The 21,689-nt window shown below is 38.7% G+C and overlaps 1 protein-coding gene and 5 non-coding genes across 6 annotated transcripts; all 6 read right to left on the bottom strand.

The window, feature by feature from the left end:
- Positions 1-10,398: 10,398 nt before the first annotated feature.
- LOC121428236 lies at positions 10,399-10,539 on the bottom strand. Its single transcript, XR_005971758.1, has one exon. It is a non-coding gene; the product is annotated as a U4 spliceosomal RNA (small nuclear RNA).
- Positions 10,540-11,535: 996 nt separating this feature from the next.
- LOC121428237 lies at positions 11,536-11,676 on the bottom strand. Its single transcript, XR_005971759.1, has one exon. It is a non-coding gene; the product is annotated as a U4 spliceosomal RNA (small nuclear RNA).
- Positions 11,677-13,552: 1,876 nt separating this feature from the next.
- Positions 13,553-13,693, bottom strand: LOC121428235. Its single transcript, XR_005971757.1, has one exon. It is a non-coding gene; the product is annotated as a U4 spliceosomal RNA (small nuclear RNA).
- Positions 13,694-15,545: 1,852 nt separating this feature from the next.
- Positions 15,546-15,686, bottom strand: LOC121428234. Its single transcript, XR_005971756.1, has one exon. It is a non-coding gene; the product is annotated as a U4 spliceosomal RNA (small nuclear RNA).
- A 2,385-nt stretch (positions 15,687-18,071) lies between these two features.
- On the bottom strand, positions 18,072-18,212 carry LOC121428233. Its single transcript, XR_005971755.1, has one exon. It is a non-coding gene; the product is annotated as a U4 spliceosomal RNA (small nuclear RNA).
- A 1,678-nt stretch (positions 18,213-19,890) lies between these two features.
- LOC121427962 lies at positions 19,891-20,889 on the bottom strand. The gene has a single exon (XM_041624541.1). The coding sequence runs from the start codon at positions 20,887-20,889 to the stop codon at positions 19,891-19,893; it is 999 nt and encodes a 332-aa protein (XP_041480475.1).
- Positions 20,890-21,689: the final 800 nt, after the last annotated feature.

Raw genomic sequence — 21,689 nt, 5'->3', positions numbered from 1 at the left:
GTGGACATAGATTCCGGACTGGTGTTAAATCAACACCGGAGTTTTTGCAGTCAGTACACAGCATGCTGTGTACTGACCAGATGGGTGTCTATAAAACGGAGAACTAAGACCGACCAGAGGATGATTGCGAGATCGAAGAATGACAAGACATTTTGCTTAGACGTTTCCAATCTTTATGAGTGTCCAATTATTTCCTGTTGAGATTATATAGGACTAATTTGACAGACATGACTGTATTGAATTTATCAGAAGACAAAGTAGAATGAAATTAAATATTGCTGAATTGAATATAATAACAAGTAATACCCGCGATCCCAACTCTAGGATTCCGTTTTATAGAGACTTGGATATAAAATAACAAAATCAAAATTTCTATAACAAGTTAATTATCAGCCAAGTGGCGTTTGCCCCTCAAAAGTTTCACGACCGAGAAAAAATGAGAAAAGGAAAGAGAGAAGGATTAAATATGATTTCTGAATATCATGTCAAAATTTATCGCAGAATTGACTTTTCGTGTAAAAATTTGAAAATTTTGGCCCGCTCTCTCCGCTCGTTCGCAATTTTAGAACATATTTCGCCCGATACGCTCTATCTCGACCCCTCAATTTTTTTTGGCTCATTATTAGCCAATCAAATTGAAAGATTTCAGTAGCTTTAAACTGTTCTGGCATATTTGTTATTATAACGAGTCTTGTGAAAACGGGGCCCCAGACAGACCAACGCTACTATGTTGTTTCCAATGACATATCATCGGTCGGTTTAGAGTTGGTTTCTTTTGTGTGACTATAGCGCAACTCTCAAACTCAATAAAAATGCCCACCCCCCCTCTCTAAAAAAAAAAGAAACGAAAAGAAACTGACATTTCTAAAATATATTCCAATTATTGTTATGAAGCACTTGCTATATATCGGTTTTTTTGTTCAATAATTCTCTGGTGTGGACATAATCATAGATCCTGGGCTTGTTGTTAATCAACACCGGGGTTTTTGCAGTACATGGCCCTGTGAACCATTTTTAAAGGGATGCTGGTTTAAATTTGACGAGCAAAAAAATTAATAAAAATAAAAATTCGCTACGAAATGGTGATTTTGGTCGAAGAAAATTTTTACAAGCCCCCCTCCCCCCCCCAAAAAAAAAGATTTCGCTACAAAATGAAAGTGATATTGGTGCTGGAAACAAGCCCCCCCCAAAAAAAAAAAAAATTAAATTAAAAAATAAAATAATAATAATAATGATAATAAATGAATATAAAAAGTTTCACTACAAAATGAAGGTAATTTTGGTTAAACCCATGTTATTTAACATACCTGTAAGGTTTTCAAGGGGTGCTGCCTATACACGCAGCACTTCCAGGTAGATCGGGGGGGGGTGATAGAGCACCCCCAGCATCCCGTCTTCCGGGGCCATGTGTTCAGTCAACACCGGAGTTTTTGCAGTACAGCGACATGAGAAAGATTATTTTTAAATGGGTGCTGGTTTGAATTTGACAAACACACACAAAAAAATGATTCGCTACAAAATGAAGGTGATTTTGGTCAAGGAATTTTTTAAAAGCCCCCTCCCCCTAGAAAAAGGCCATGTGTTCATCGCCACCCCCCCCCCCCCGATGCAATTTTCAAAATTTATTGATCAAAATCCACACATATTGGGTCATTCTCATTTTACAAACACTTTTATGGACAATTACTGTGAAGCACAAAGTTACAAATTAATAAGATAAACAAATAAAAAATATAGTGGGCCCTTTACAGATAATACTAGTAGTTAAGAAACATTGAAAATACTTAGGTCAGATACTTGACAAATTATGGTTAACAATTTTCCATATTCAACAACCCTAAAGCATATTCAGTACATATTCAAATCAACTGGCCTCTTATAACATAGTTAAAATGAGATGTTTTCTTTTTTTCTTTTGAACGTTTCTTTGTGCATAATACACACACTTTAAAAACCGTTCTGCGGCCCCTGCCAAATCGCTTTCTGGCGCCTGCGGTGGTGGCTTGTTAAATTCGGATAATTTGAAGGTACAAAACAATTAAAATGAACAATTTGGCAGCTCATTGATTTTTTCCTATAACAAAGTGGACAGTTATTATTTCCCTCACCGCATACTAATGAATCAATTAGCTAAGACACGGTAAACTGGATGGAATCTGCTTATGGGTCGGGTCAAATTGGCCCGGATACCCGGTGGTTGGATATCTGCGGTTTGGAAATGGAAAATTTGACATTTAAATCTTCCATTTGTGGTTTAGCTATCCAGGGATTTGGGGGATCACGCAAAGAAGCTATTTCAGGTTAAATGGATGATCCGGGCTGAAAGTATTTATAGTTCAATAAATAGGGTAGAATTCACTGAGCAAAATGCCGAAAATTTCATCAAAATCGGATAACAGATATAAAGTTATTGAATTTGAAATTTAGCAATATTTTGTGAAAACATTCGTCATGAATATTCATTAGGTGGGCTGATGATGTCACATCCCCACTTGTTGTTTTCTATTTTATTTTATAAAAGTAGGTTTATTCAAAATTTTTCCTCCAAGAACTAGAAAAATTGTATTGACAACTGATTTAGTGCATTAGATATTTATTGCTGCAACTTATTTCAATATAAGGGAAACATATCATTCACACAAGTATGAAATAATGAAAAAAATATAATTTTTTTGTAATAACATAAGAAAACGGAAAGTGGAGATATGACATCATCTGCTCACCTAATAAATATTCATGACGACTGTTTTCACAAAATATTGTAGCATATCTTTAATATATTGTGGCGACATCCCATGAATGGCTCGATGGACAAGTAACATGAGCTTAAAATGAACTCTTTTGTTAACAGGCAACCAGTGAAAAGAACGTAAAATTGGTGTGATTGAAGACATTCTAGGTGTGTAGGTAAGATATTTTGTATTGTGGCGTATTTTATTAGAAAATAATCACTTTCGTCTTTTGCTGGAGGAACAAGATTAACCATTAGATTTTCCCCTTAGCACCCCCCCCCCACCTTTATGTCATCATTCGGTTTTATGGTCCAGCCGTTTGAGTAATCTATTTAAATCTTTATAAATTAAGTATAAGGTATCGCAGTCAATTGCGTATCTTGCAATTGATTGCAATTACACCCCCCCGCCCGAGATGTAAAACAACAATCGTATTCATTTGGTTCGATCTAAAAGGCCATCTATCATGTCTATAGTATGAATAGAGAGAGAGACGTGTTTTTTTACCTGCAAGTGCGAACGTGGAATAATATTCAATCCTCACCTTCATTCAGTCTCTCTCATGTTGACTTTAAAAGTGTAAAACGCGCTGGTATATTTAGAACATGATTATTATATCCATGTTTAGAACAGGGACCTATTATCTCCATGTTTAGAACATTATTTTCAGAAATAAATCAGGTGTTTCATAAAGCTGTTCGTAAAGTAATGCACAAATTTACGCTCGACTGGAACATGATCTTGATTTGATTTCAATTTTTTTCAATTCAATTCTTTTATTTCATTTCCATTCAAAACATGATACAAAGTATTTATATATATATATATATATATATATATATATATATATATATATATATATATATAAAGCAATACAAATCAAGTACAACTTTAAAGAAGGGCATTCTTACTTCGTAAAACAGACAAACAGTATAATATAGAGCATAAATGGAAATGAGGGGATCCACTAAAAAGCAAAGCTTGTAAAGTGTGGATCCCCCTTGGAAATGAAGAAATTATAGTTGACTTATTCTTATATGCGTACATGCATGTATTACAGGAAAGAAAAAGAGAACAAAAGAAATCATATTGATGCAAACATAATTACTGAACAGATGCAAAGCTTTTCACACAAAGAGGTCTTCGTTGTAAAGGATTTGATTTGATTTATTCATTTCCACATTTCAAAACAAGAACAAAGTATATACAGGTAAAATATTTTTTTTTCAATATTACATAATAGGCAAATGTTTTTTTTAACATATTGGATAATGTACATAAATCACTATAAAATATCAACTGTACTGTGAAAATTATATCTATATATACATTTTTCTTTAATTACTGAACATATAAAGAATCTTCGGAATTACGAAGCGTAACCGAGCTACGTAGGGATAGCGTGGTACAAGAAAAGGTCACCAGTCGTGCGTAAAGTCTTGCGTAACTTACGAACAGCTTTATGAAACACCAACCAGGTGGGTGTTTCATAAAACTGTTCGTAAGTTAAGAGCGACTTTAAGAACGACTGGTGATAATTTCTTGTGGAAATCGTATATTCATTGACAATGGTTAAGTGCATGATAAAGGTTCACCACTCGTTCTCAAAGTCGCTCTTAATAACTTACGAACAGCTTTATGAAACGGCCCCCAGGTATATGTCTTCGGTGTGTCATATATAGTTCCTAGAAATGAAGCGAAACCTCAGAGCCAGAGAAAATTGTCAGCTGTCAAGAGTTAACCATTATCTCGCCATTGATTCTAAATATTGATCGCATTTATCACTCTTTAAATTGTCACATGAACATGTTCAAGTCACCTGTACGTTGGTATCTGATCTTTGTCATAAAAAAACATCTCCTGTTGAAATACGGCCAAAAGATGATTCCCAAACAGGATGATTTTAATCTTATAATAAATGTTCATATCATGCGTCATTATCAACGTCATCAGTGATGATTATTTGTCAGTTTTCGTACTGCCACGCAGAACAATTCTATAACACTGTACATGTATTGAAAATACACTGTAAAAACCGTGGTGTTAAAACTGACACCAATTGGTGTTAATAGAGGACCACACCCTGAGGTGTTAAAATAACACCCTAGACAGTAGCGGACCGTGACCCGGCGGAGACAAAGCATTTTTGGGGGGGGGGCACTGCATTGTTTGTGAACAATGCTCCCCCATGCTTTGTCTCCACCGGGTCACGGTCCGCTACTGACCCTAGAGATTGAACATAACACCAAAGAGTGTAAATGTAACAACCATAGATGTTGTAATAACACCTATAGGTGTAAAACTAACACCACCAATTTAACACCGTTGTAAAATAACTGGTGTGGTCCTCTATGTACACCGGTTAACACCACAGTTTTTTTTGTGTACCCGTCAAATGACAATGGACAGCGGGTAGGTCTTTGTCGAAAATTGTTCGTCTTAAGTTCGTAGTTACTTCATGGACAATTTTGGTCAAATAACCTTTCATTTCTTTCATTGAGATAGGCAGATTTCAAAGCAAGATATTACCTGAGCTTGCCTTACATAGCAGGATGAAGAAATTGAATAGACCAGGTGACTAGAATAGCACACCAATGAACACTTTATGAAGGTATTTGTTGCATTCCTACTTTGAATGCATTATCATAGCATGTTGCACAATGTACTTGGCAAACTATGAAATACCAGTCGTTCTTGGACACATTGTTGTTTTTTGTGGATGTAAATGAAGACCTCAATTCAGAAGAATATATGGATAATCAAGACATCAAAGACGGTGCTTATCTCATTAGATTTTAAACCACCATGTCACTTTAGTACAAATGACCTACCTCTGTTCATGCGTAGAATCTTTTGATCATGCGCAGGAAGAGCTGACGAAAACTTGCAAAACTTGTTGTTTGTCCAGAATCCAGGACGAAACTGCTTTTTTTGATTCACCAACTTTCGACAAAGACTGTTGGGTTGCTCATTGTCATAAAGGGCATTTGACGATAGGTTTTCTATGTCCTTGAATGCGTTCTGCGTCGTTTTGCGAAGCCCCCTCATGTCTTGAAATATCACCCCGCTATCACAGAAATCCATTATCACTATAATTTCAAGATAAGTTATAAGATAAAACTGCGTTTGTTAAAGGTCAAGTCCACCTCGGAAAAATGTTGATTTGAATAAATAGAGGAAAATCAGGCAAGCACAATGCTGAAAATTTCATCAAAATCGGATGTAAAATAAGAAAGTTATGACATTTCAGACTTTCGCTTATTTTCAACAAAATGGTTATATGAACGAGCCAGTTATATCCAAATGAGAGAGTCGATGATGTCACTCACTCACTATTTCTTTTGTGTTTTATTGTTTGAATTATACAATATTTCAATTTTTACGAATTTGACGATTAGGACCTCCTTGCCTGAAGCACAGAATGTTAAAATAATGGAATTCCACGTGTTCAGGGAGGAATGAAACTTCATTTTACATGACAATGACGAGAAAATAAAAATATTTCATATAATAAAATACAAAAGAAATAGTGAGTGATGTCATCAGCTCTCTCATTTGGATGTAACTGGCTCGCTCATATAACTATTTTGTTGAAAATAAGCGAAAATTTAAAATGCCATAACTTTCTTATTTTACATCCGATTTTAATGAAATTTTCAGTGTTATGCTTGTTGAATTTTTCTCTTTTTATTCAAATCAAGTTTTTGTTGGGGTGGACTTGTCCTTTAAAATTATAGTGACAACAGGTCGTGGCATTGTTTAATGGCAGGATACCAGGGTCCCATTTTACAAAGAATTACGATTGATCTGATCAATCACAACTATGGAAAGCCAGCCATGTCAACGTAAAATGTACGTTTGTTTAAAATATTTTCTAGATATGCTATGTTATGTTCACACAATCACTTTTTTTTTTTCAATCATTGTTTTCTTGAACTGTCAATGTGCTTCTCTTTGTTTAGAAAGGACATCGCGCAAACTTCCTTTTTTTTAATTATGACATTGACGGATTTCCATAGAGTTGAGGTTGATCGGATCATGGACCTATTACAAATGATCGGATCAATCGTAACTCTTTGTAAGACGGGGCCTGCTCGTTAGGTGTTTCTATTGTATGTCGGAGACGAGGCATACAATGCTATACGCATATTTAAAGGACAAGTCCACCCCAAAAAAGTTGATTTGAATAAAAAGATAAAAATACTGATCGGATGATTCGCAACTCTTTGTAAGACAGGGCCCAGGTGGGTGTTTCATCAAGCTGTTCGTATGTTAAGAGCGACTTTAAGAACGACTGGTGATCCTTTCTTGTGGTAAATGGCGTAATTATTAGCGATTTCTTTGCGAGTAAGAAAGGATCACCAGTCGTTCTTAAAGTCACACTTAACTTACGAACAGCTTTATGAAACGGCCCCAGGTTTGCAAACTGATGAAGAAGGTGCAGGATAACTTTTTTGAGTGAGTCTCGAGGCGGTAAAAAAAAAACGAACTCTTGACAAATAACCTCTTTTTGAAATGTATTACGAGAGAACAAAAATCAACTGCGTCTCGGAAGTCAAATTCTTTCTCTTTTTTGCAGCTACCATTAATGCTATGAATATGTTCTGCTACAATGGATGCAGATGAAAATAGGTTACCATTCGTGATTGTACATTTCTATATTTTTATGTACTTGTTACTTTCGTGGATCTGTATTTTTCTATGATTTTTAATTTGATGAAAAAAATGTAAATAAAAAGGAGATCTGTATCGAAATCACGCAAGACAAGAATAACTTAATGATTAAATCTATATTAAAAGCAGAAACAGTGGGGATGATGCTTTAGTAGCATACTTCTCATCTGAATGATTTTGGCTCATCTCAGAAAATGAGCACATAATGATAGAAATAGCCTTTATTTTCGTTTTTCGTGAAGATACCCCCCCCCCCCCCCGACACACACACCTAAAAATATCTTTATGGCAACAATATTGAATCTCGTGACAATGTTTTTGATCGATGTTACCAAAATAGAATTATTGACATGTTTGTTGCAGACAGGAGTACCAAGTATCAAAGTACTATTTTATGAGTAATCACAACTGAGATAAAGAACAAAAAGATAAAAAGAAAGAAATTATGACATTTTAGGCAGGGCAACGATAGTGCAACAATAGTTCAAATGTCTTTATTGCTCCACAACGATATCAAAATCGGCACCTGATATTTAGCCGAAGTGAAAATATAGAAAATCCGTGAAGGCATGGCGAATAATCAGAGGATGTCTTTTGTTAAGCGGTATAATTAAAATCCTTGTAAATTTTGGAGATAACAAAGAAAAAGGTGCAAAGATAGAAGAATAAAAGGGCGTGTTTAAAAAAATGGCAGCTGCGAGGCATTTTCTTGTCCGGTATACGATGGCCGAATTTCCAAAAATGTGCCCACCTTTTGCTGCGAGTCGTCATGCGCAAGCACGTCAGACGCTTAGCCGATGCTTAGGTGGGTTTAGGTGACGGGGATTTGGGTAATACTTTTGAGCTGCTGTGTTAATATCACGTTAATATTTTATCATATTTGAGAGGATCTAATCATAATTCCAGTTACAATTAGAGCGATCAAGTGGGATAAGAAAGTGCGCTTTGACTTTATCTGAAACAGTGGTGGTGTATTTTGGTCCATCATTATTTTGGGACGGTCGTGATACTATAAGATTGATTATATGAATTTACAACACATGAAAGTTATCAAGCTATGATATGAAATTGGTACAGTTAAACACCCCTTGATTAGAAAGAGATAAAAATAATCTGTTTGTAAACACAGTGTATTAACCATTGTGTCATTTATTTATTTATTTTTTCAACATCTTCTATGGGCTGCTATCGAATATACAGGAAATCTAGGTCACTGTGTGATTTTTAGCAAAAATATGATAAATAAAATATTGAAGTAAAGTTATTTATTTGTTGGTTGAATTGAATATGTATTTGCACTGTTACGTCGATTATATCATTTTTAATGGAAATAAATAAATCTAAATCTAAATATTCTTAAAACGTCTGTTAGTATATAATTTTCCCATCTTGTACCCTCCATTTTGAAGGGGATAATAAACGATGACAATTAGGCCCCCCCCCCTTATGGCCATTCAAAATCCACTGTTGGAACCCCCTCCCCCACCCGGTCACACACACACACGCACGCACTCGTACTCGGGGCCGGGCACGCTCTAACTAAATTAGAAAATAAGAGAAAAAAATAGGAATTATATCATCTTCAAGTAATACCTACAGGCTCCCTCAATTTGTTTTCTTTGTTTTGTTCACCCTCATCCATTTTGTCTTCACCTGTGCGTTTAAATCCAGCCAACGCCCTTCTACGAGACACTTTCATGGCAGTTTTAACCTCAATATAGATAGAGTCTTCGACACAAGGTAGCTTCTGAAGACCGCGTGGCGCCGTCGACTCGGCAGACGTTTCTTAACCCACGCGCTGCCGGGGGCGTGTTTCCTCCAATGCGTTTTGACAGTCGCAGACCGATGCGTAAAAAGCAGCTTGGGGTTTTCTGTTTACGGAAGTCTTAACAGCTGGTCTTATTACGTTCTAATCACGCTGTATCTATCCAACTTGATCTTAAAGTGTCTTATTATTAGCTAAGGTCTAAATTTAAGTGTAGGATAATTTCATTCTTCACCACTACATCTTCGGTGACCTCCATCGCGTTCCCGTTTTGGTTTGAAAAACCGGAAGGTGTATGATTAAACCACATTCCTTCATGGTTTCTCTGTTGCACTGCGCATGAACAGTGGCAGTTAATCCAAAGGAACAACAGTTAAAAACACGTAATCAATTGGTCACGTGATTCGTAGTCATGGTTTGAAGCTTGAAGCAGATGCTATAGGTCCCATGCATGTCCTTATCTCCATACCCCCCCCCCCCCCACTCTCCATTCTCTTGATAATTATGCAGATATTTACTGAAATCATGTATATGAATTCTCGGTAGAAATGATTTATATATTTACATGTCATAATAGATTCTCATCGATCGCCCTTCGTATCGCACACAAACAATCACAACACAGAATAGAAAATCCTTTCGAATTAAGCATTCTGATAGTCTTATACCCCGGAAAATATATTCTCTTTTAGAAAAGTTTGGAAGGATAAGGACAATTTTAGATTTTAGATAAAGACAATTTTAGAGTGGAAACTGCATTATACGGACATATTGGCACGAAATGTTCGGTTTTCATTCGCTCTATTTACTATCCAAGATGTGTTTACAGCGTGACATTTGCATTCCACTCTGTCTCTAAATTTCACTCACAAAAATAACTCCTCGGAATGGTAACATTTCCTATGATCATCCTAAGAGTGAGCAAACGCAATAGAACCCCTGTCCCTGTCAAAATAGACGTGACATTATTCAATGACGTCCTAAAAATGACGAGCTTGACGTCACGAAAGCTTGCAACTCACGAGAGAAAGGGGATCGGGTGGTGGTACGATGAAGAAGTAGGAGGAGGAGAAGAAGAAGAAGAAGAAGAAGAAAAAGAAGAAGGAAGAAGAACAAGAAGAAGAACAAGAAGAAGGAAGAAGAAGAAGAAGAAGAAAGAAGAAGGAGTAGGAGCAGGAGGAGGATATTGAGAGAAATGGAGACCTTTCTTTGCTTTAAATTATTAGATCTCCATGGAGATCTGGAAAAATTGCTACAGCCGACGGTATTTCACGTCGTCAGAGCGGGGTATTGGGATAAGTTTTCAACTAGCAATAATCGCGCCTCGGATAAACCTCATTGGCTACGATACTGCCTCTGCGCAAAGATAATCTCAATCAGTTTCCTGACGAATACAATGATTCCAAACAAAGTATGTTGTTACAGTGAGATCGATGTTGAAAATAAAAGCAATTTGATCTAGAAGTTTTCCGAGTCCCAACATTCAAATCAAAATATTTGTTTCTTCAGTAGAATGACATTGTATCACCAACTACATAGTATAAAAAAAAACATTACTTCGATAATTTACAACAAATATTCAGATCAAAATGGTTCAATGGTGTGCACGTTTCCTACCGTATTAAAAAAAGTTTACCCGTTCAGGATTTGCATATTCAGTAGGTCCTAATTTGAATCACAATTATGAATCAACTTTACAGCTCAGTGGCTTGGAGTAGAATGGAACAGAGTAGAATGGAACAGAATAGAATGGATTCACGAGCTTTTCGTTGGTCGTAGTCCTTCCGTAACCATAGTCAACGGCTATATGCTGGAGACGCCCCAGCGACCTCTCCACAACATTTCCTAAAAAACAGCATGTCTCCGAGGAGTCCCAAGAACATTAAACTTGTTCGATTTTTTTAAAAGACTGTTTGCAGTCTTTTTGTTGTCTTTGCGATGTCTCCACGACGTCTCCGAGACATTGATCTCCATCAGTTGAAAGAGACTAATTATTTCCACAACTGCTGAGACGTCTCTACGATGTCTCCGCGAGTTCCAAGAGACCTCTCAGGGATATCACGGAGACATGCGGGAGAACAGAAAAAAAAACGATGATACCTACATAAAAGGTCCAATCTCACCAGTCACGGAGATGTCTCCATCATAGAAGTATATTAAAATATAAGGAAAAGTCTATTCGACGTCTTTAGACAAGCTGTCAAACACTTTGTATGATAGTCGCGAGGATGTTGCTGCGAAGTCTCACCTAGTCGCTGCGATTAAGAAGTGTAGGCCTACTTTCCTTGAAGAAAAAGAGGAAGAGGAGGAAGAAGAAGAGGAATAAGAAGAAGGGCTATTCTTTCTTTGATTTTGATTATTAGATCTCCTTAGAGATCTGGAAAAATTGCTACAGCCGACCGTATTTCACGTCGTCAGAGCGGGGTATTGGGATAAGTTTTCAACTAGCAATAATCGCGCCTCGGATAAACCTCATTGGCTACGATACTGCCTCTGCGCAAAGATAATCTCAATCAGCTTTCTAACGAATACAATGATTCCAAACATAGTATTTTGTTACAGTGAGAGCAAACTTGAAAATAAATGCAATTTGTTCTAGAGGTTTTCCAAATGAAAATAATCAAATAGCAATTTAAATGTTTTATTGAATAGATTAGTGAATTTGTGTATTGGCAACCTCGTATTTAAATACTGCAATTATAATAATGAGACCAAAATGTCTAAATATTATGCATCTTCCCCAACGTACCAAAGTTATTCCGTTTGCGATTTGCATATTCATTTTGTCCTTATTTGAATCACAATAGATATGAATCGGCTTTACAGCTCAGTGACTTGTAAAAGAATGTATGCATTCACTGGATTTTCGATTCTTTTCCTTTCCGTGAACAAAGCTAGAGGGGGGCTAGAGGCTATTTGCCTAAAGAGGGTATCTCACTTGTTTGTGACTCTAGATGTCTCTAGTTGCAGAGATGCCTCCGCGACGTCTCCGAAATATTTCCTAGGAATTAAGGAGTCTTCGAGGACGGAGCCGCAAGAAAATCGAACATGCTCGATGTTTCAGAGACTCTTTCCAGAATTTGCGATGTCTCCTCGATGTCTCTGCGTAGTTCGCCGGAGAGGTGCCCATGTGTACCTTTCATACTGGACACTTTTCCCTTCGCTGACGAACTTCCCCGGCGAAGGTCACCGGGGAAAAGCGCACTATGGACGGGGTATCACAGATGTCGCGGAGACCAGGGGCCCGTTTCATAAAAGACTTGCAACTGTTGTAAATTTGGCATAATGACAACTACCATGGTAACAGAACTCAGTAACCAATCAGAATCAAGGTTTCCATGGTTGTTGCCATAATGGCAAAGTTACAACAGTTGCAAGTCCTTTATGAAACGGGGTCCTGGACCCCGTCTCACAAAGAGTTGCCATTGATCTGATCATCCACGACCTTCGAAAGCAAGAAATTTAAACATTGCAAAATGCATGTTCCTTCTAAATATTTTGTACATATGTTATAATTCATACATTCAATAATTTCTAAAATATTCTATCAGCTCTCTTTGTTACAAGGGACATTGTGTCAATTTACTGTATTTTTTGTTTGACATGGATAGATTTCCATATACAGTTGCGATTGATCTTATCATCCACAACATTGAAAGCCAGCAATGTCAACATTACAGAATGCATGTTCCTTCAAAATATTTTGTACATACGTCATAATTCATACATTCATCAATTTCCAAAATATTATTAGCTTCTCTTTGTTTGCAAGGGACATTGTGCCAATTTCCTGTAGAAAGATTTTTGACATGGATGGATTTCCATACAGTTGAGGTTGATCGGATCAAACGTAACTCTTTGTAAGAAGGGGTCCTGCAGTACACCAGCAAGATCAATGTGACGTACCTTAAGGCCCTATAAAGGAGACGTCTTTGCGACGTTGCAGAGACTACAGTCGCGGAGACGTTTCCAGCAAAGCGTCATTCGGTCTGACCATGCAGCTATCTGCGTTAATAGCTCCATGGTCTAACTATGCAGATGTCTCTGCAACGTCTCCAGACAAGTTGACAATTACTTTGCCCTACACAGTCCTTGGGATATTGCTGCAAAGTCTCAAACCAGTTATCACGTCGCGACGTTCACGTCTCTGGGACGTCGATGCAACTAAGAAAAGTAATGTCAAAGAAGAAGAAGAAGAAGAAGGAGAAGAAAAGGAAGAAGAAGAAAAAGGCGAAGAAGAAGATAGAGAATGAAGAAGAAAAGGAAGCAGAAGAAGAATGAAGAAGAAGAAAAAAGAAGGAGAAAGAGAAAAGAAAATGAAGCAGAAGAAGAAAGAGGAGGAGAAGAAATGGGGGATCTTTCTTTGCTTTATATTATTAGATCTCCATGGAGATCTGGAAAAATTGCTACAGCCGACGGTATTTCACGTCGTCAGAGCGGGGTATTGGGATAAGTTTTCAACTAGCAATAATCGCGCCTCGGATAAACCTCATTGGCTACGATACTGCCTCTGCGCAAAGATAATCTCAATCAGCTTTCTAACGAATACAATGATTTCAAACATAGTATTTTGTTACAGTGAGAGAAAACATGCAAATAAATGCAATTTGTTCTAGAGGTTTTCCAATGAAAATAGTCAGATAGCAATTTAAATGTTTTATTAAATAGGTTAATGAATTTCTTAATTGGCTACCATGTATTTAAAATATTATTACACCAATTATACACTGTAATTCAGACCAAATTTCTAATAGCTGTGCACCTTCCCGAACGTAACAAAATTATTCCGTTCTGGATTTGCATATTCATTTTCCTTATTTGAATCACAAAAAATATTCATGAATCGGCTTTACAGCTCCGTGACTAATTGTAAAAGAATGTATGCATTCACTGAATTTTCGATTCTTTTCCTTTCCGTGGACAAAGCTATAGGCTGTTTGCCTGAAGAGGTTATCTCACTTGCTTGCGACTCTAGATGTGTCTAAAATTGCAGAAGTGCCTCCGCGACGTCTCCGAGATATCTCCTAGGAATTAAGGGAACTTCGATGAGCCGCAAGAAAATCGAACATGCTCGATGTTTCAGAGACTCTTTCCAGAATTTGCGATGTCTCCTCGACGTCTCTGCGAAGATCGCCGGAGAGGTGCCCATGTGTACCTTTCATACTGGACACGTTCCCCTTCGCTGACGAACTTCCCGGGCGAAGGTCACCGGGGACAAGCGCAGTCAGGGTATCACAGATATCGCGGAGACCTGGGGAGCGTTTCATGAAAGGACTTGTCTTACGTTTCATCCGACAAGTTCCATTTTTTCCGACAGTTACTATAACAGTGCCTCTCAGCCAATCAGAATCAAGCAAAGATGTCAAATCTTGTCAGACAAAAATGTTGATGAAACGGTCCCCTGGACCCCGTCTCACAAAGGGTTGCCATTGATCTGATCATCCACGACCTTCGAAAGCAAGAAATTTAAACATTGCAAAATGCATGTTCCTTCTAAATATTTTGTACATATGTTATAATTCATACATTCAATAATTTCTAAAATATTCTATCAGCTCTCTTTGTTACAAGGGACATTGTGTCAATTTACTGTATTTTTTGTTTGACATGGATAGATTTCCATATACAGTTGCGATTGATCTTATCATCCACAACATTGAAAGCCAGCAATGTCAACATTACAGAATGCATGTTCCTTCTAAATATTTTGTACATAGGTCATAATTCATACATTCATTGATTTCTAAAATATGCTATTGGCTTCTCTTTGTTACAAGAGCCATTGTGTCAATTTGCTGTAGATATTTTGTTTGACATGGATGGATTTCCATACAGTTGAGGTTGATCGGATCAAACGTAACTCTTTGTAAGAAGGGGTCCTGCAGTACACCAGCAAGATCAATGTGACGTACCTTAAGGCCCTATAAAGGAGACGTCTTTGCGACGTTGCAGAGACTACAGTCGCGGAGACGTTTCCAGCAAAGCGTCATTCGGTCTGACCATGCAGCTATCTGCGTTAATAGCTCCATGGTCTAACTATGCAGATGTCTCTGCAACGTCTCCAGACAAGTTGACAATTACTTTGCCCTACACAGTCCTTGGGATATTGCTGCAAAGTCTCAAACCAGTTATCACGTCGCGACGTTCACGTCTCTGGGACGTCGATGCAACTAAGAAAAGTAATTTCAAAGAAGAAAATGGAGAAGAAAAACAATGGAGAAGAAAAAGAATGAAGAAGAAGAAGAATGAAGAAGAAGAAGAAGAATGAAGAAGAATGAAGAAGAATGAAGAAAGAATAAAAATTTAGAAAATGAAGCAGAAGAAGAAAGAGGAGGAGAAGAAATGGGGCATTTCCTTTGTTTTGAATTATTAGATCTCCATGGAGATCTGGAAAAATTGCTACAGCCGACGGTATTTCACGTCGTCAGAGCGGGGTATTGGGATAAGTTTTCAACTAGCAATAATCGCGCCTCGGATAAACCTCATTGGCTACGATACTGCCTCTGCGCAAAGATAATCTCTATTAGTTTTCTAACGAATACAATGATTCCAAACATAGTATGTTGTTACAGTGAGAGAAAACATGCAAATAAATGCAATTTGTTCTAGAGGTTTTTCAATGAAAATAGTCAGATAGCAATTTAAATGTTTTATTAAATAGGTTAATGAATTTCTGCACTTGGCTATCATGTATTTAAAATATTATTGCACTAATTATGATGCAGACCAAATGTCTAAAAGCTGTGCACCTTCCTCAACGTAACAAAATTATTCCGTTCGGGATTTGCATATTCATTTTCCTTATTTGAATCACAAAAAATATTCATGAATCGGCTTTACAGCTCCGTGACTAATTGTAAAAGAATGTATGCATTCACTGAATTTTCGATTCTTTTCCTTTCCGTGGACAAAGCTATAGGCTGTTTGCCTGAAGAGGTTATCTCAATAAGCCAGTTCGTAGTTCCTTTCTGCGCATGATCAAAAGATTCTACGCATGATCAGAAGAAGGTCATTTGTGCTATGTGACATGGTGCTTTAAAATCTAATGAGATAAGCACCAACTTTGATGTCTTGATTATTCATATATTCTTTTGAATTGTCGTTTTCATTTATATCCACAAAAAACAACAATGCTTCCACGAACGACTCGTATTTCACAGTTTGTCAAGTACATTGTGCAACATGCTAAGATATGCATTCAAAGTAGGAATGCAACAAATACCTTCATTAAGTGTTCATTGGTGTGCTATTCTAGTCACCTGGTCTATTCAATTTCTTCATCCTGCTATGTAAGGCAAGCTTACGTAATATCTTGCTTTGAAATCTGCCTATCATGATGAAAGAAATGAAAGGTCATTTGACCAAAATTGCCCATGCAGTAACTACGAACTGGTCTATTGCTTGCTACTCCAGATGTATCTAAAGTTGCCTCCGCCTCCGCGGCGTCTCCGAGATACATCCTAGGAATAAAGGAGACTTCGATGAGCCGCAAGAAAATCGAACATGCTCGATGGTTCAGAGACTCTTTCCAGAATTTGCGATGTCTCCTCGATGTCTCTGCGAAGTTCACCGGAGAGGTGCCCATGTGTACCTTTCATAATGGACACTTTCCCCATCGCTGACGAACTTCCCCGGTGAAGGTCACCGGGGAAAAGCACAGTATGAACGGGGTATCACAGATATCTCGGACTCCCTGTACCCCGTCTCATAAAGGGATACGATTGATCTGATCATCCACAACCTTCAAAAGCAAGAAATTTATACGTTGCAAAATGCATGCTCCTTCTAAATATTTTGTACATATGTCATAATTCATACATTCGTTGATTTCTAAAATATGCTATTAGCTTCTCTCCTTAACAAGGGACATTGTGTCAATTTACTATAGATATTTTGTTTGACATGGATGGATTTCCATATACAGTTGCGATTGATCTTATCATCCACAACATTTGAAAGCCAGCAATGTCAACATTACAGAATGTATGTTCCTTCTAAATATTTTGTACATATGTCATAATTCATACATTCGTTGATTTCTAAAATATGCATTAGCTTCTCTTCGTTACAAGGGACATTGTGTCAATTTATTATAGATATTTTGTTTGACATGGATTGATTTCCATATACAGTTGCGATTGATCTGATCATCCACAACTATTTGGTAGCCAGTAATGTCAACATTACAAAATGCACGTTCCATCAAAATATTTTGTACATATGTTTTAATTCATACATTCATTAATTTCTAAAATATTCTATCAGCTTCTCTTTGTTTGCAAGGGACATTGTGCCAATTCCTTGTAGAAAGATTTTTGACATGGATGGATTTCCATACAGTTGAGGTTGATCGGATCAAACGTAACTCTTTGTAAGAAGGGGTCCTGCAGTACACCAGTAAGACCAATGTGACGTACTTTAAGCCTCTACCTCACCAAAGGAGACGTCTCTGCGACGTTGCTGAGAATATACAGTCGCGGAGACGTCTCCAACATAAAGCTCTATTCGGTCTGACCATGCAGCTATCTGCGTTAATAGCTCCATGGTCTAACTATGCAGATGTCTCTGCAACGTCTCCAGACAAGTTGACAATTACTTTGCCCTACACAGTCCTTGGGATATTGCTGCAAAGTCTCAAACCAGTTATCACGTCGCGACGTTCACGTCTCTGGGACGTCGATGCAACTAAGAAAAGTAATTTCAAAGAAGAAGAAGAAGAAGAAGAAGAAGGAGAAGAAAAGGAAGAAGAAGAAAAAGGCGAAGAAGAAGATAGAGAATGAAGAAGAAAAGGAAGCAGAAGAAGAATGAAGAAGAAGAAAAAAGAAGGAGAAAGAGAAAAGAAAATGAGCAGAAGAAGAAGAGAAGAAATGGGGGATCTTTCTTTGCTTTATATTATTAGATCTCCATGGAGATCTGGAAAAATTGCTACAGCCGACGGTATTTCACGTCGTCAGAGCGGGGTATTGGGATAAGTTTTCAACTAGCAATAATCGCGCCTCGGATAAACCTCATTGGCTACGATACTGCCTCTGCGCAAAGATAATCTCAATCAGCTTTCTAACGAATACGATGATTAAAACATAGTATTTTGTTACAGTGAGAGAAAACATGCTAATAAATGCAATTTGTTCTAGAGGTTTTCCAATGAAAATAGTCAGATAGCAATTTAAATGTTTTATTAAATAGGTTAATGAATTTCTGCATTGGCTACCATGTATTTAAAATATTATTACACCAATTATACACTGTAATTCAGACCAAATTTCTAATAGCTGTGCACCTTCCCGAACGTAACAAAATTATTCCGTTCTGGATTTGCATATTCATTTTCCTTATTTGAATCACAAAAAATATTCATGAATCGGCTTTACAGCTCCGTGACTAATTGTAAAAGAATGTATGCATTCACTGAATTTTCGATTCTTTTCCTTTCCGTGGACAAAGCTATAGGCTGTTTGCCTGAAGAGGTTATCTCACTTGCTTGCGACTCTAGATGTGTCTAAAATTGCAGAAGTGCCTCCGCGACGTCTCCGAGATATCTCCTAGGAATTAAGGGAACTTCGATGAGCCGCAAGAAAATCGAACATGCTCGATGTTTCAGAGACTCTTTCCAGAATTTGCGATGTCTCCTCGACGTCTCTGCGAAGATCGCCGGAGAGGTGCCCATGTGTACCTTTCATACTGGACACGTTCCCCTTCACTGACGAACTTCCCCGGCGAGGGTCACCGGGGACAAGCGCAGTATGAACGGGGTATCACAAATATCGCGGAGAACTGTACCCCGTCTCACACAGGGATACGATTGATCTGATCATCCACAACCTTCGAAAGCAAGAAATTTATGCATTGCAAAATGCATGCTCCTTCTAAATATTTTGTACATATGTCATAATTCATACATTCGTTGATTTCTAAAATATGCATTAGCTTCTCTTCGTTACAAGGGACATTGTGTCAATTTATTATAGATTTTTTGTTTGACATGGATTGATTTCCATATACAGTTGTGATTGATCTGATCATCCACAACTTTTTGGAAGCCAGTAATGTCAACATTACAAAATGCACGTTCCATCAAAATATTTTGTACATATGTTATAATTCATACATTCATTAATTTCTAAAATATTCTATCAGCTTCTCTTTGTTTGCAAGGGACATTGTACCAATTCCTTGTAGAAAGATTTTTGACATGGATGGATTTCCATACAGTTGAGGTTGATCGGATCAAACGTAACTCTTTGTAAGAAGGGGACCTGCAGTATACCAGTAAAGGGGGTATCTCACTGGGCTTGAAACTAGTTCGCGACAAGTTCGCGACTACAAATTTCGCTAGTTGCAGAGACGTCTCATGAAAATTACAGAGTCTCCGAGGAGTCGCAAGAAGATTAAACATGTTTAATATTTTTGGAGACTGTTTTTAGTCTCCGCGACGTCTCCGAGAAGTCTCCATCAGTTGCTGCGACGTCTCGGAGACTAATGATATCCGCGACTGCTGAGACGTCGCCGCGATGTCTCCGGGATGTCTCAGCGACGTCTCAGAGACATCGCGAAGACCTGCTGGAGATCAAAAAAAAATTATAATACATTGCGGAGACGTCTCCGCGACACTTCTTCACATTGTTTGACCCACGTCAGAAACCACGTGACTGAACGCGTGCTGATATCCCTCCTCCTGCTCCATGTCAGGTGTATGATCTTTCAAACGTTCCATCGATCCTATTTTGTAATTGTTGCTGCCACCACTCCTTCCAGCATGCCACCCAAGGCAAGTGGAAGTCGCAAGAAAAAGGAACAAGTTTTTGAAGCAGCTGTTGCTGTCGAGGAAACTCTCGATGCCAACATCGCATCGTCACCCACCAAAAAGTACGGGACATCTTGATCTCCACCAGGAAAGGGTTCTGCAGGTGGCAGGTTGGCTTGATCTTCATCGAGTGCCTTGAACAAATTGCAGTCCCTGAAGATGCCAGAGTCTGAGTCAGCTGCAGGAGTCTCCACGTTGAGATACATGAACTTATAGTCAGCATCTACCAACGCAAGCATGATTATGGAAAAGAAGCCTTTGTAATTGTAATACACACTGCCTGAGCCAGGAGGAGCGAGAATTCTGACATGTTTTCCGTCCAGCGCACCACACACGTGATGAAAGTTCCACTTCTCTGAAAAACCCTTCGCCACTTCCTTCCACTCTTCAGGTGAAGATGGACACTTGATGGCTTCCTCGTGAAACTCGGCATAGATTGCTTGGCACACCTCTGGTACGATGCTAACAATTGTGTTTGGAGCCACGCGGAAGCCATACGAAAGGCTCTTGTAGGAGTTTCCTGTAGCAAGGAACCTCAGAGTGATGGCAACTTTCAAACCAGGGGGCAGGGCCAACCTGAAGTTAGTGTCTTGTCTTTTGATCTTGGGCGTAAGTCGAGCCACCAACTTCCTGAACATATCTGGATCCACTCGCAGGAAATTCCTAAAGGACCTCAAATCCCCTTCTTCCAGATGTGTCATCAGCTTCTCATACCAGCCATGGTGTTGCCGTTGTAGGAGCCACTCACGTACCCACTCTGTCTTTGCCTTCCTCTTTCTGGCACGATACCTACCCTTGGCTTTAGCCTTATTCACGGCCAGAGCTATCAGCACGAGGGCCAATGCTTCCTTCTTCTCATCATCCAGGTAGGGATCCTGTTCTAACAGCTTATCAACATCATTGCAGATGTCCATGGTGAGAGTTCTTGACTGTCTGGTGTCAGAAATACGAATGATATATATAGCTGTAGACCTAAGTGTATATAGGCAGGAGGAAGTCTCGGATACGTCTCAGCGACGTCTCAGCAACCTTTCGGAGACCCTGGCAAACTACCAGCCAAGTCACCGCGACTGCCCGGAAACATCTCGGAGACGTCGCCGAGACTGCCTGAAACGTCTCGGAGATTCGCTTGCAATTAAGAAATGTCTCAAGGACGTCGCAGCGACTACTTGGAGACTTTCCCGCAACATCGCCGCGACTGTCGGGCTAGTGCTTGTCACCTGCTCTGGAGACGTCTCTGAGACATCGCGGAGACGTCTCTGTGACAACGCAGAGACGTCTCCTTGGTGAGAGCGCAAGCCATTTTTGTCTCCGAGACGTCTCCGCGACTGCAGCGACTGATAAGTTGGAGACTGTCGCGGCGACGTCTCCGTTGGTGAGATAAGGCCTTAAGACCAATATGACGTACTTTAAGCCTCTACCTCACTCACCAACGGAGACGTCGCAGCGACAGTCTCCAACTTATCATTCGCTGCAGTCGCGGAGACGTCTCGGAGACAAAAATGGCTTGCGCTCTCACCAAGGAGACGTATCGATGGAACATTTGAAAGATCATACACCTGACTTGGAGCAGGAGGAGGGATATCAGCACGCGTTCAGTCACGTGGTTTCTGAAGTGGGTCAAACAGTGTGAAGAAGTGTCGCGGAGACGTCTCCGCAATGTATTATAATTTTTTTTTGGTCTCCAGCAGGTCTTCGCGATGTCTTTGAGACG

Source organism: Lytechinus variegatus, chromosome 14 (assembly GCF_018143015.1).
Source record: "Lytechinus variegatus isolate NC3 chromosome 14, Lvar_3.0, whole genome shotgun sequence".
In the NCBI taxonomy this organism is placed as follows: Eukaryota; Metazoa; Echinodermata; class Echinoidea; order Temnopleuroida; family Toxopneustidae; genus Lytechinus; species Lytechinus variegatus.
Note: the sequence above shows the minus strand (reverse complement) of the source record. Positions and strands in the feature narration are given on the sequence as shown.